Source organism: Diaporthe batatas (assembly GCF_019321695.1).
Source record: "Diaporthe batatas strain CRI 302-4 chromosome Unknown Contig00006, whole genome shotgun sequence".
Classification (NCBI taxonomy): Eukaryota; Fungi; Ascomycota; class Sordariomycetes; order Diaporthales; family Diaporthaceae; genus Diaporthe; species Diaporthe batatas.
Window position 1 is genome coordinate 694,824 of NW_025408553.1, and position 12,452 is coordinate 707,275.

General features: G+C 57.2%; 4 protein-coding genes across 4 annotated transcripts; 2 read left to right on the forward strand and 2 right to left on the reverse strand.

Annotated features, from left to right (window-relative positions):
- Positions 1 to 245: 245 nt before the first annotated feature.
- Positions 246 to 2,587, reverse strand: KVR01_005848 (uncharacterized protein). Its single transcript, XM_044782171.1, has 3 exons — positions 1,631 to 2,587; positions 875 to 1,534; positions 246 to 816 (listed from the first exon to the last, which is right to left on the reverse strand). Exons 1-3 carry the CDS (start codon positions 1,728 to 1,730, stop codon positions 524 to 526), a joined length of 1,053 nt encoding a protein of 350 aa, XP_044644651.1. The 5' UTR covers positions 1,731 to 2,587; the 3' UTR covers positions 246 to 523.
- Positions 2,303 to 6,586, forward strand: KVR01_006197 (uncharacterized protein). The gene is made up of 6 exons (XM_044783925.1): positions 2,303 to 3,383; positions 3,450 to 3,636; positions 3,699 to 3,751; positions 3,815 to 5,545; positions 5,619 to 6,227; positions 6,310 to 6,586. The coding sequence occupies exons 4-6, from the start codon at positions 4,936 to 4,938 to the stop codon at positions 6,333 to 6,335; spliced, it is 1,245 nt and encodes a 414-aa protein (XP_044645000.1). The 5' UTR covers positions 2,303 to 3,383; positions 3,450 to 3,636; positions 3,699 to 3,751; positions 3,815 to 4,935; the 3' UTR covers positions 6,336 to 6,586.
- KVR01_006281 (uncharacterized protein) lies at positions 6,564 to 7,562 on the reverse strand. Its single transcript, XM_044794496.1, has one exon. The coding sequence runs from the start codon at positions 7,124 to 7,126 to the stop codon at positions 6,890 to 6,892; it is 237 nt and encodes a 78-aa protein (XP_044645084.1). The 5' UTR covers positions 7,127 to 7,562; the 3' UTR covers positions 6,564 to 6,889.
- A 1,604-nt stretch (positions 7,563 to 9,166) lies between these two features.
- KVR01_005788 (uncharacterized protein) lies at positions 9,167 to 10,723 on the forward strand (the record flags this gene model as incomplete). Its single annotated transcript, XM_044784159.1, has 3 exons — positions 9,167 to 9,377; positions 9,492 to 10,164; positions 10,246 to 10,723. The coding sequence occupies 3 exons, from the start codon at positions 9,167 to 9,169 to the stop codon at positions 10,721 to 10,723; spliced, it is 1,362 nt and encodes a 453-aa protein (XP_044644591.1).
- Between the last annotated feature and the right edge of the window lie 1,729 nt (positions 10,724 to 12,452).

Here is a 12,452-nt window from a genome sequence, read left to right on the forward strand (position 1 = left end):
GGAAATCACAAGAACTCAGAATAGTTCAATTGATGGCCTGACCAGTAGTCCAATAAAGCTTCTCATACAGATGCCTACCTTAAAAGACGCACGTGCAAGTGATGATGATAAGTTGTGGCACATTGCTCTGTGTTGAAGCGCACACATCGTACTGGAATCTGCTTGCTAAAAGTAGAAGTGGGGAAGAGATCATGGATGGGTACAAGTCACAGGCACAAGGCAAATGTATATTTGAACATGTATTTCAAAGGACAACTCATCTGATTGCCCGGAAACGATGGTTTGATTCCTTTTTATGGTTTGTGGCTGAGCACAAAGTCCTGTCTAACCTTATCTGCTTCAAGACACACGTGTCCTGGCGGCACCTGCTAGGATGCTCTGGATCCCCTGGGTCCCACATCCGCCATTCCGCTCAAACCATCAGCAAAGGGATGATGTCAACATGGGCATTCTTTCATAGGCAAGCGAGGGATCACGCCTGGTGGAAACCAAGAAAGTGCCCATTTGAATGAAAACGAAGAGCTTAGTCCTCGTAGACCTCCTCGTACTCCTCCTCATACTCCTGCCGGGCCTCCTCTGCCTCCTCCCAGTCGCTGTGGTCACCGCTCTCATGCGCCTCGGCAAGCTTGTCCTCGTACTCGGCGCGAGCTTCCTGGACGTCCTCGCGGTCACTCGAGGAGACACTGTCTCCATCGTTGTCAGTTGGAGGCAGGACGGCAGGGGGGCCGTCGTTGTAGCTCTGGTCATTGTAGCTACTGTGGTCGTAGCTCTGCTGGGGGGGAGGAGCTGAGCGGTGCTCTTCGTCGTCGCTGTCGTCTATTATTCATTTGTTAGCTCCAGGGGTCCTCTGAGTGGATGAAAGTGGGTCACATACTAAGAGCATCGGCAATAAGGGCGCCACCGATGGCTCCAACTGCCAGACCACCTGCAGCACCGAGCATCACGTTACGAGTGCTGTTGTCCTTCTTCTCCTCCTGGCCGCGGTAGTCCTGGCCGTAGGGGGCACCAGGGGGAGCGCCGTAGCCCTGGGGAGGAGGAGAGGCGTATCCATGGTCGGGAGGAGGCGAGCTGTACGCCGCGGCGGCACCGACACCAGCACCGGCAGCAGCACCGTATGGGGCGGCACCGCCGTAGCCAGAGTCTACAGCGCGGCTACTTGAGTGGTCGCCGTAGGCAGGCTGGGGTGGAATGTGGAAGGGGGCGTCCCACTGGGACCTTCCGTTCGTCTCGGCATAGAACCAGCGCTGCTGCTGCTCAGACCAGACTGGAACCCACTGGGGAGGCTGGGGAGCGCCGCTGGCCCCATAGCTGCTGGTGGAGGGGGGCGCCGGGGGACGCTCGCCGTATGGCGCAGGGCTGCCATACTGCTGAGGTGGCTGCTGGTAAGGAGGCTGCTGTCCGTAGCCCTGCTGGGGTGGCTGTCCGTATCCGTAGGGTTGCTGTGGTGGCGGCTGGCCGTAGGGCTGGCCGCCATAGGGGCTCTGCGAAGGGGGAGGGTACTGGCCGCCATACTGCTGGCCAGGAGGAGGGTACCCTGCAAAGATTTGTGGTCAGCCTCTCGACTCATGGAGGGCGGCGTATAACTGGCCTGTTAATGGCGGGGAGAGCGGGAAGGGAAGCTTGTACTCACCCTGTCCGGGGTACTGCTGGTTCGGGTCCATAGCACGATCCTTGTTGTCCTTGGTAGTCAGGCCCTCGAAATCAGAGGCAAGTTTCTTGAAGAACGACATGAGGTTTGTTGTGGTGGGAGTGGTGTTGGTATTATGCTGGGATGGCGGGGTCCTTGGGTGGAGGTGATGGTGGGGGTTGAGAGCAGAGGGAAGGAAGGTGAGGAAGGTAAGGAAGGTAAAGAGAGCTTGAGTCTGAGCTGTGTGTAAGACGAAACGTGGTCAGTACGGCAAACAGCGAGAGCTTCCTGTCCGACTGGGACGACGGATGCTTTTAAAGCTCGACGGCCTCGCGGTGATAGGCTGGTGCGTATTAGACACAATCGTGCATTGACCACGAGCAGCGGTTGGGGAGGCCTCATGTGTCAAGCTGGGCATCTCAAGGACAGTCACGGACGGGCATGAGGGCACGAGCGTGTCACTTACTGGTGGTGACTGCCCTGCTTGCTACCTCGGAGCCGTACTGTACTCCGTACCCAAGTACACTATCGTCCGTCTGGTCCCTGACGTGCTCCGTACCAAGGCGACGGTCATGGCATGCCCCGTTCCCCGAGGTGAGGGAAATACAGAGTGGGGCTAGATGGCAATCTCGAGACTGGATGGGGCGGTGGGTGTGTGGTGAGCTGTTTGTGCATGTGCCAAGAGGCACTGTGGGCGTTAGAAATGACCAGAAACGCCCTGGAATCTACTGTACACTGGGAGCTGGGCGCTGTCCACCGTTTGCAACGCCCCCCGTTGACGCCTGACGCCTGACGCCGTTGACGGCAGGTGTGGGATGGTGCAGCTCTCGGGAAGCTGGCTGAGGCGCCTGCCTGCAGTCAGATGCGAAGCAATTGCGCATTCAGTGGTGGTGACCTGCATGCTGCGCTGAGCACTGCCACAATGCCACAACCGAGTCACAGCACGCCGATAAAGCACCCAAGCACCCAAAGCACCCAACAACCAGCCCATGTTGGCTCTGCCCCAGAGATTCAGAATCAGAAACATGCAGGGGCAGCACAGCACAATGCACAGGCCGCAGTTTGCGACAACCTGAGGCGCTTCCAAGGGCCAAAGTGGCCCTCACTCGCATCTCCTTCCTGCCCTTCCGAGCCCTGCGCCATGCAAGCACCGTCGTCCCAAGGGGCAAAGTGAAGAGAGGCAAAGACAGGACAAGCACAGTGTTGATCCCAATCCACGGACTTCCAGGGACAGCAAAGAGGACAGCATATCTGCGCTACTCCCGTACACAGCCTCAAACGGGAAATAACGACGGGACGGGCGGCCTTGGATCGCAGCTGCTGTATTACACACGCATAGTGCAGTCGATGCACTCACGTACTGTCATACGCGGAAGCTCCCAAGACGGAAATGGCAGACGCTGAAAGTGGAAAGGAATATATCGCCATCTCTCGACACGACGACCTCACCACCCACCACGTTGATCCATTCGGAATTCCTGCACTCCTAGAAAGCCAGAAACCCATCAACCAGTCGCACAAGTCTTGCACTGCAAGACAGCAATAAAAAAAATCATTACCAACATCAGCATAGCTTGCTTTGACCCTACGTGAAAACAACAGACGATACTGCCCTCCCCGAGACATACAGCTTCCACCACAACCAAGCCCCGGTCTGCGCACCACGCACTTGTCGCTTGGCACACCGTCGCATATGCCGCGCCATGGCGGACGAATACATTTTCCTCGAGGACTTTTTCGATAGTCCCGATGAGATGTGGGGTCCCACCTCCTGGTCTTGAACTGGAAATGAATTAAATGAAATGCTGAGGACTTCCAACAGAGCCCGCAAGATGCAATCTCCCCCACCAGTCTACACGGCCCTGGAGCAGGACGTGGAGCAAGAATGTCAAATACCATACACACCGACGGCTCAGATGAGCACTAGCCGTGATGCCCCTTCATAGGCCGGAGGGCGCGCGCAAGAGCAGCCTCGCCCACAGCGTCATGGGCCGGCAGGGCTTCCAGCGGTGCGAGACCAGCGAGACCACACGTATGGGCACTGGGCCAAAAGACTAATGGCTTTGTGCAGATGACCGTACGTCCACCCCAACGTCGGCCACAAAAGACACATGCCTCGGGACTGTAGGTGGTCGATCGCACTTGGCGAACTAAGCCACTGCAAAAGGAGACTGACCAAGCATACAGGCCGAAGCCGGATTGTTGCTGCAGATGCTGCTACGCGCTTCACGCGTGCATGTATCGTTGCTGCGGCACACGGTGAACTGAGGGGAATCAACAATGATTGGGGAGTCAGTGGAAGTCGGCGACAGAACGAAGTTGAATATCGACGAGAACAGAGAGGGAAGTCGGGCCACGAAACAATCCTGGCAGCTACCGAGGTAGTTCAGTCCAGAAATGGAGTCCTGAGCACTGGCGAGACCCAGGCCCTTGTGAGCTGTGATCCTTTGGCCTCCCTGCCGGCGTTGATGATGAGGTTGCCGTGCCGTTGCTGGAGAAAGGCCACCATGGCGGTCTCGGGTCAGCATTCCTGACGCTGACGATGCAAGACATGAGGTCTGTCTTTCTGTCTGTCTGTCTGTCTGCATCTAAATCCAGCCAGTTGTAGAGCCCCAACATGCTAGCTTGGTCTGGGCGGGTTCGGGCAACGAACACCTATAGTGCCATTTCCTACTGCAATATCCAGACGTCTTCTGCGGGATGGATCGGCATTCTCCCAAGACGGCAGGACGGGCTGGCTTGATGGCCCCCCAGGGCCCCCCCAGGGGGTGCTAGTGGGCCAGGCGGGGGAGACCCTGAATCACAAGCGAGCTCCAACGAATCCAGGACAGCCAGACGGGCAGACCACCCGCGACTGCGACGACCGCTGCCCCTCGGGCCCCTCCAGCCAGCCCCTCCAGCCCCTCCAGCGTCCAGCCCCTCCCCCTCATCGCGCCTCACATCCTGAGCTGACAGCTGACGGGGAGCACCTGGAAGCAGCCTAGCGCGTATGGGCTCAGCACCAGCACCAGCACCTGCACCTGCACACTCCGCCCGCGGTGCCGAAACGTCAGCTCTTCTTTCAGACGTGCCGTAATACCGATCCAAACCAACCAGCCAACCTTATGTGCGAGCTTACTTTACCACCCACCCTCCGTGACCATTGACTTCCCTAAAGCTTCGCAAACGTCCTCCTTCCATCACAGCCGAATCAGCCAGCCCCTACACCAAGAGAAAGATCGACCTCGCCATCTCCGGTTAGCCTACTGCCGAGCATCGATACTCAGGCCCCTCGAGCCCTTCCCATCTCCAAACCACCGACAACACACATGTCTTTCCCAGGCCAAGGGTACGGTCCGGGCGGCGGCGGCGGCTGGCACAACCAAGGGCCTCCTCCGCAGCAGGGCTATGGCTACAACCAGTACAACCAGTACAATCAAGGACCCCCACCACAGCATCACTATCCTCCCCAGCAGGGCTACGGGCAACCTCCCCAACAGTACAACCAATACCAGCAGCCTCAGCAATACCAGCAGCCTCAGCAATACCAGCAGCCTCCACAATATCAGCACCAGGGCGGCGGCTACGCACCTAGAGGGCACGGAGCTCCCCCGCCGCAAGGGGCACAGCAGTTTGGCCACGGCGCTCCGCAGGGCTACACATTTCAGTACAGTGCCTGTACCGGGAAGCGCAAGGCATTGATCATTGGAATCAACTATTTCGGCACCAAGGCAGAGCTCAAGGGCTGTATCAATGACACCCGGAATGTCTCGAGCTTCCTGATGGAGCACTATGGGTACAAGCGCGAGGACATGGTGATCCTGACCGACGACCAGGCCAACCCCGTACTGCAGCCCACCAAGCAGAACATCCTGCGCGCGATGAACTGGCTGGTCAACAACGCACAGCCCAACGATTCGTTGTTCTTGCATTATTCTGGTAGGTTGATGTTAACACCTTGCGCGCAAGAGGCCCGGGTGCGCCACGCCATTTGCTGACGGTGCTTCCACAGGACACGGAGGCCAGACGAAGGATCTGGACGGCGACGAGGGGGACGGGTTCGACGAGGTCATCTACCCAGTCGATTTTCAACAACGAGGCCATATCGTCGATGACGAAGTCCACGAGATTGTCGTCAAACCCCTCAAGGCGGGCGTCCGCCTGACGGCCATCTTCGACTCGTGCCACTCGGGCTCTATGATGGATCTGCCGTACATCTACTCCACCAAGGGCGTCCTGAAGGAGCCGAACTTGGCCAAGGAGGCCGGCCAGGGGCTGCTCTCGGCCATCACGTCCTACGCGCGGGGTGACATAGGCGGCGTGGCAAGTTCCTTCATGAATTTTGCCAAGTCGGCCATCTCGGGCGACAGCGCGCACGAGAAGACGATGCGGACCAAGACGAGCCCGGCGGACGTGATCTCGCTGAGCGGCAGCAAGGACGACCAGACCAGCGCCGACGCAACCATCGCGTCCAAGGCCACGGGCGCCATGTCGTACGCCTTCATCTCGGCCCTCAGGCAGAACCGCGACCAGACGTACCTCGAGCTGCTGAACAACATCCGTGACATCCTGGAGACCAAGTACACACAGAAGCCGCAGCTTAGCTGCAGCCATCCCCTAGGTGAGACTGATACGCTTGTTTCTTCTTCTACAGGACATTTGTCTTTGTTGCACGAACATGTCACTGACGGGGCACATGACAGATGTCGAACTGAAATTTATCATGTGAGGCGGCGCGGATGGGACTGGCTGGCTGGCTGGCCACACTGGCAAGCTACATTGGCAATGTGGCATGTACTTGTTTCAGGAGGGTGGTCGGGTGTTCTCCGCCCCCACACGCATTGTATATGTACGAAGTTTGTTTTTTTGGGAACACAGGAGCGGTAAGGAAGTCGGGGGGCGGCGGCGGCGGCGGCGGTCACATAAACCACGAATCAACCGGATTTGGAACGAGCATGTGTTAATGAATGTATTGAATAGACGATACTGTCTACTTGGGCCAGATGGCCAATGTTGCTATGGTGATGCTGCTGTGATGTTCCTCCCACCTGTGCCGATATCTGCTGCTCACATGGCGTCTCTGGGCTGACGTGTCTGCTGACTGCCAGCCGATTCCCGTGGGGCGGCTCGCCCTCCTCGTCGCCAAGCATCTCCTCGGCCGGGGTCATCATCATCCTGATCATCATTGGCACGTACAAATCTCTCGTCTCTCTCGCTCTCGCACACTCTCAGTTCAGACAGAGAGTGAGTGATAGTAGTAAATAAACCCAGCGTCCAGATCCCTCACTCGGCGGCGTGGTTGTGCGACAGAACCCGCTTGACGCCCTTCTTGATGGACTTCTTGACGGCGACACTGCCAAACAGCCAGTCGTTGCTGTGGCGGCCCCCGAAGGAGGTGTTGCGCAGGGGGCGGCCTGTCCAGGGGTTGACGCGGGCGCTGGGGTTGGTATTGGAGTCTGCGGACGAGGCCGAGCAGCTGGTCAGGCTGGTGTAGGTGCGTTGGGTCTCGAAGCTCTTCATCGGCAAGGGTTTGTGTCGGATGGGCTCTGGTCTTCTTTAGAAGATCGAGCCTAGATTTTGAGTAGGTATTTGTTTTTTTTTTGGTGGTGGGGTTGGTTTATGAGTGGTGACTACTGTGGTCGGTCACAGAAGAATTTAATGTTCTTGTGTGTGTGTTTGGTTTGATTTGATTTTGTTTGCTTGGAGCTTGGATTTGTTTTGTTTTGATTTCCTTTTTCCTTGCAGGTTAAACTTGATCAATTGGGATAAACCGTATGGAACACAACAGTTTGTTTCAACGGGGGCGGAGCGCTTCTTTTATGTTTTTGTGATCTGACATCCAGCCAGTCTCGTGGACGGGATGCTTGCCAAAGGATAGTCCTACAATCATCCCACGGGCGTCATCCGCCAAGGAGGGATATCGCTGGATCCCTGCGCACCGCGGCACCCAGGAGGCTCAACCCGGCTACGCGGCACAGCCGTCGCCGCCCTTGATCGACCCTGCCCCGGGAGCCCGGCCGCTCCCAGATATTCCCGGCCCATCCCCAAGGCCCCAGCCGGCCAATACTCGACGCTCATTAGCCCTGAGCCGAAGGATTAGTCACATGTGTAGGACGGCGCAGGGTGGATGCAGTGCCAAGGCATGTGATTCACACAAACCCGACCAGCCGACGAGGCTCTCCAATGAGCGCTGGCCGAGTGGTGCTCCGCCGAGTCTGAGGGCTGAGGCCGTGCCTTGGAAACAGTGAAGCCTGGCAGCGCTGGTATGCAAGGTGGTCTTGGGGAAGGGCCTTGCTTGTTTGAGGACCAATGTTTTTTTTTTTTTTTTTTGCTGCTGTACGATGACGGCGCCGCTGATTGACCCTCACCGCGGCCGCACGACTTGTTCTCCCGTTGGCTCGTCCTGCCGAATTGTTGCTTGTTCCTGCCGGGTGGTGTCCGTGTCCGTGGTGGGGCCCCGGTCCGCCACAATTATAAGTGGGGAATCGGATAAGATAAGCACGCAGGCTGGCAGGCAAGGCTGGCAGGCACGTCAGTTTGCAAGCATCAACGATCTGCAGCATTGGTGCCTAGGCGCACAGGCGCATTCTTGGGGACCTCGGTCTGGCCGAATCTTTTATGCCCCTGCCGAACCACCGAGCAACGCCGAGCCTTGAAGCGAGCGACGAGCGAACCGGTTCATTTTGCTGCCTCTTGGGTGCCCAATCAGCCCGAATGCCGCGTATGCCAGTCACCACAGTAAAACGACTGTGAAGGTTCACGTGGTTGCACCCGGTGACAGTGACAGGGACGCCCACTCTCGGAGCGTCGCATCGTGGACCGTTCAGCCGCTGTGCTGCGTCCGTCGCCGTTCCATCGTCCCAGGCTGCCGAACGGGATGCCTTGCCAGCCTGCCAGCCTGCCAGCCTCGGCGCCGGTCCTGTCGTCGGGTCCGCCGTGCGGCGACTCGGCACCCCATCCCGGCTCGCCGAACCAACTGCCGCGTCATTTCTGTGGTGCAGGTCCACTGCAACTTCGTCACTCGGTGTTGATCGTTCTATATTTGGCTTACCGATTGAATGGGCCCGTGTGGCTTTATTTTTTTTCCCTTTTATTGCCAAGCATGACTGAAGATCAACAAACCGTCGGCATTGGGTCTGTGGGTTTCGCAGGCAGGCTGATTTTCAGTAGGACCTCATCGACATTCGGTAGGACTTGTTGGGCGTCGTCAAGCTTTGCTGGCTTGCTAGCTTGCTGAGTGTTTGTCCAGTAGGGAGAGCGCGTGCTGCTGAGGTGGCTGGCAACCCGGATCCTTCTGCATGCCGATACGAGAAAAGTTGCGCAGCGACAGGCATGGAGCGTCGCATCGTGCGTTATCGTATTGCTCCTGGGTCCTGCCACATCTCCTCCACCTCCACAAAAATCTTGGGCCCAGCAGGGCTTAGTCATCCGGTCATCTCGGACAGACGATGCGTCCTCGCAATCTTGGGACCCACGATCATCTCCTAGGTCACGGTGATGTGCTCGCAGCACTTCTCCTGACCAGGCATATGCCTTGGTATCGTCCGCGGATCATCCACGATGCCTCCTCTACCACCCTCGCGGCGTGGCCAGGACAATGTCCGCCCCGACCAGATGATTGACCTCAGCAGGAGGCTCGCCCAGAACACCTACAACAAGAAGTACAACCCGAGCGGCATAGTCGACCTGGGCTCCGCCAAGAACGAGTTGATGATCGACGAGCTGCAGACCTGGCTGACGAGACACGACGACGGGAAGGACAAGGCCGACTGTAAGGCCTCACACTCCTGCTGGGCAAAGGCCACAAAGGCCACAAAGGCCACAAAGGCCACAAAGGCCACCCAGCCGTGGGCCAGGGGCTGATCAGTTGTACCTCGCCTCCTAGATCTCAAGTACACCGACACGCAGTGCGCTCCCGCGCTCCCAGCCTCGGCCGCCGAGTTTATGAACCATTTCTTCAGCCCCAGGATCCTCCTCACCTCGTCCAACATTCTCGCCGGAAATGGCGTCACCGCCCTGCTGGACACGCTCTTCTTCAACATCGCCGACGAGGGCGAGGTCGTGCTGTTCCCGACCCCGAGCTACGGCATGTTCCACCACGATGTGTCCACGAGAAACGGAATCCACCTCGTCGGTGTCCCCTGCGACGACATCACCGAGGCGCGCTTCCACCAGCATATCCGTCCCGGTAGGCCCCAGCCCGAACTAATCAACCGATTTGAGGCTGCCGCCGTCGAGCAGCGCCGTCTGGGGAGGCGAGTTGCAGCCCTGCTTATCGCGAACCCGGACAACCCGCACGCCCGGTGCTACACGCCCGAATTGCTGCGGTACATGGTCGACTTCTGCCAGCGCGAGTCGATGCATTTTGTCGTGGACGAGATCTATGCGCTCAGCGGTGGTGCCAACTTCACAAGTGTGTTGAGCCTGGACCTGCGCGATGCTGCCGGGAATGTGCATGTGCTTTGGGGGTTGAGCAAGGACTTTGGCATGGGCGGGTGTCGTGTAGGCTTCCTTGCTACGTATAACGAGCGCCTGTACCAGTCAATGCGGACTGTGAGGTAAGCATGCCTCGTTGTTTCCAGCGAGCCTTTTCTTTTGTTTCCAAAGCACACGCATGACTTAACATCAACCTGTCCCAGCATGTTCACCTGGATCTCGGCTTTTGGTGGGATGGCGGCCACGACGGTCTTGTCAAACCCCAAATACGTCCGAAGGAGGTACCTGCCCATGTACCACAAGATCCTGAACAAGAGGAGGAAGCAACTCGAGGACTTTCTAAACGCAAACCTGATCCGGTACACCACCCCCGACGCCGCCTTCTTCGCTTTCGTCGACCTCTCTAGTTGGCTGTCAAATGTCAATGGCGACAACGACAAGGAGCGCGAGATCAGCCTGCTCGAGTACCTGATGGCCCGCGGCGTCTTCCTGGAGCCGGGCAGCGCCTTCTCAGCCAAGGTGCCGGGGAGTTTCCGCTTGAACTACGGAACGGACGACTTCATCTTCAAACTAGGGCTGAAGAGACTTGCCTCCGCACTAAAGGAGCTGGAGGAGGAAGACAAGGAGTCGTTCAGGAAAGAAGCGAAGGCCTCGAGGACGAGTTTGTTGTGCTTCAAATGACCAGGCGTCTGGACTAACTCCACCCTCCCCTCCAGCATTCCTGCTTCTTCGTTTCATTGTGGCCTTGTTAAGAAGGTGGCCGGGAGTCACCTTTTACCGTCGCCAACGGCAAGGACTGCCCACGGCTCGTCGTTCCTTCTGCACTTACTATCGATTTTTAATGCGCCTGGTAGAGAGGGACAGGTCAATCCCTCCCCGGCACCTCTTCCAATTCAGCGCCCTACATACCTAGGTACGCTTGCAAATATCAGACAGCAGTATCTCCAATGACTCGCGAGCAGCCTAACAGTCGTCGAGCTGATCCCCTCGCCTCCAAGATCACACACATCGCCCTATTGATCCTTACAAATGCCACAACCGTACAGCGTTTCCCTTCGGGCAGGTAGCATGTCCAAGCCCGCAGCTACCGGCCGCCAGAGATCAATTGCTGCCCCAAAATCCAACGATGGCGCAAGCAGTTCTCGAGATCGTACCAAGTTCGAGTTTCAGTATTCGGACGAATCGTCTCCTCCCCATGTATCAGTCGGCCCTGCAAAGTCGGAGCAGAGTATCCTATCGACCAGCAACAGCTCGACGTGTTCGGATAGTGATGACCAATCCAAGTCACCTCCGCATACGGCACAAGAAGAACAAGTATCCGACGCTGTTGCACGGGGAACGGTCACAGTCCTGACGCCTGATCCTGCCCCTACACTCGAATCACAATTGCATGACCGTGCGCCAAATCCCCCCGTTGAGGCGGATCTGAGGCAGTCAAAGTCTAAATCTGGGTGGAGGTCGTCGCTGCGCATGTCCTTGACTTGTTTGATGTCGAGGCTGTTCACCCCGAGCAAGAAGAAACTCCGCAAACACACTCTTTCCGAGGCTCAGTCGGGCGATCAAAAAGAATCTGAGAGGCTAGATCGGTTGGCTGCTCGCACAGCATTACTCCCCTTGAGGTATGTCGGGTCCACCGTATTACCAGCTAGACTGGACCACTTCCAGAGTCTGAAAACTGACCACACCTTAGTCTGCCGCACCAACTCATTCTGCGCAGGCGAATGATCCACTCTCCGCATGATCAGCGCATACACATCTTGGAGACCTGTAGCAACATACCCATGTTGGTGGGTTACCGAGAAGGTTCCCACCTACGCACCAAGTTCCGAGGACTTAGTCTTTGCCTGGGCGGCAGGTGGTACGCAACATGGACTGAGCCGTTCTTGAAGGCACATGTCCACAATCATGAAATTGCCGTCAAAGTCTCCGACCACCAATTAGTAACTGCGCCCCAGGTCACAGACGTCAAAGCATGGCAAAGCCCTGACGACAAGCACCTTTGGTTCTTCCAGGCCGACATCCCTGGCCCCAATGACAAAACATCCCTGGTCAAGGAAGATTTCGAGTGGCGCACGAAACAGTCTTTCCTTCTGACAGGCGAGCAAAATCGGCGACATGGTGCATATCTTGTCCAAGTCTCAACTCACAATGTTTTGGCCACCATTGAGCGCCAGCTAGTGAAGCAGGGGTCGTCAATCGTATGCCTAAGCTATACTATTATTTTCTACGGTTCTGGGCAGAATTATGGAGGACTGTGGAAGATCATCGTATTCGCAATTGGTCTCTGCGCATACCGTTGACACTGGCCCAGCTCGGTGCTTATATGAATGGCAGGAAGGCGTCGGTGTCACCAAGATAGCAACGCGGCATGTTTCTCAAAGGCTACCTAAATCATGTTATTTGATGGGTT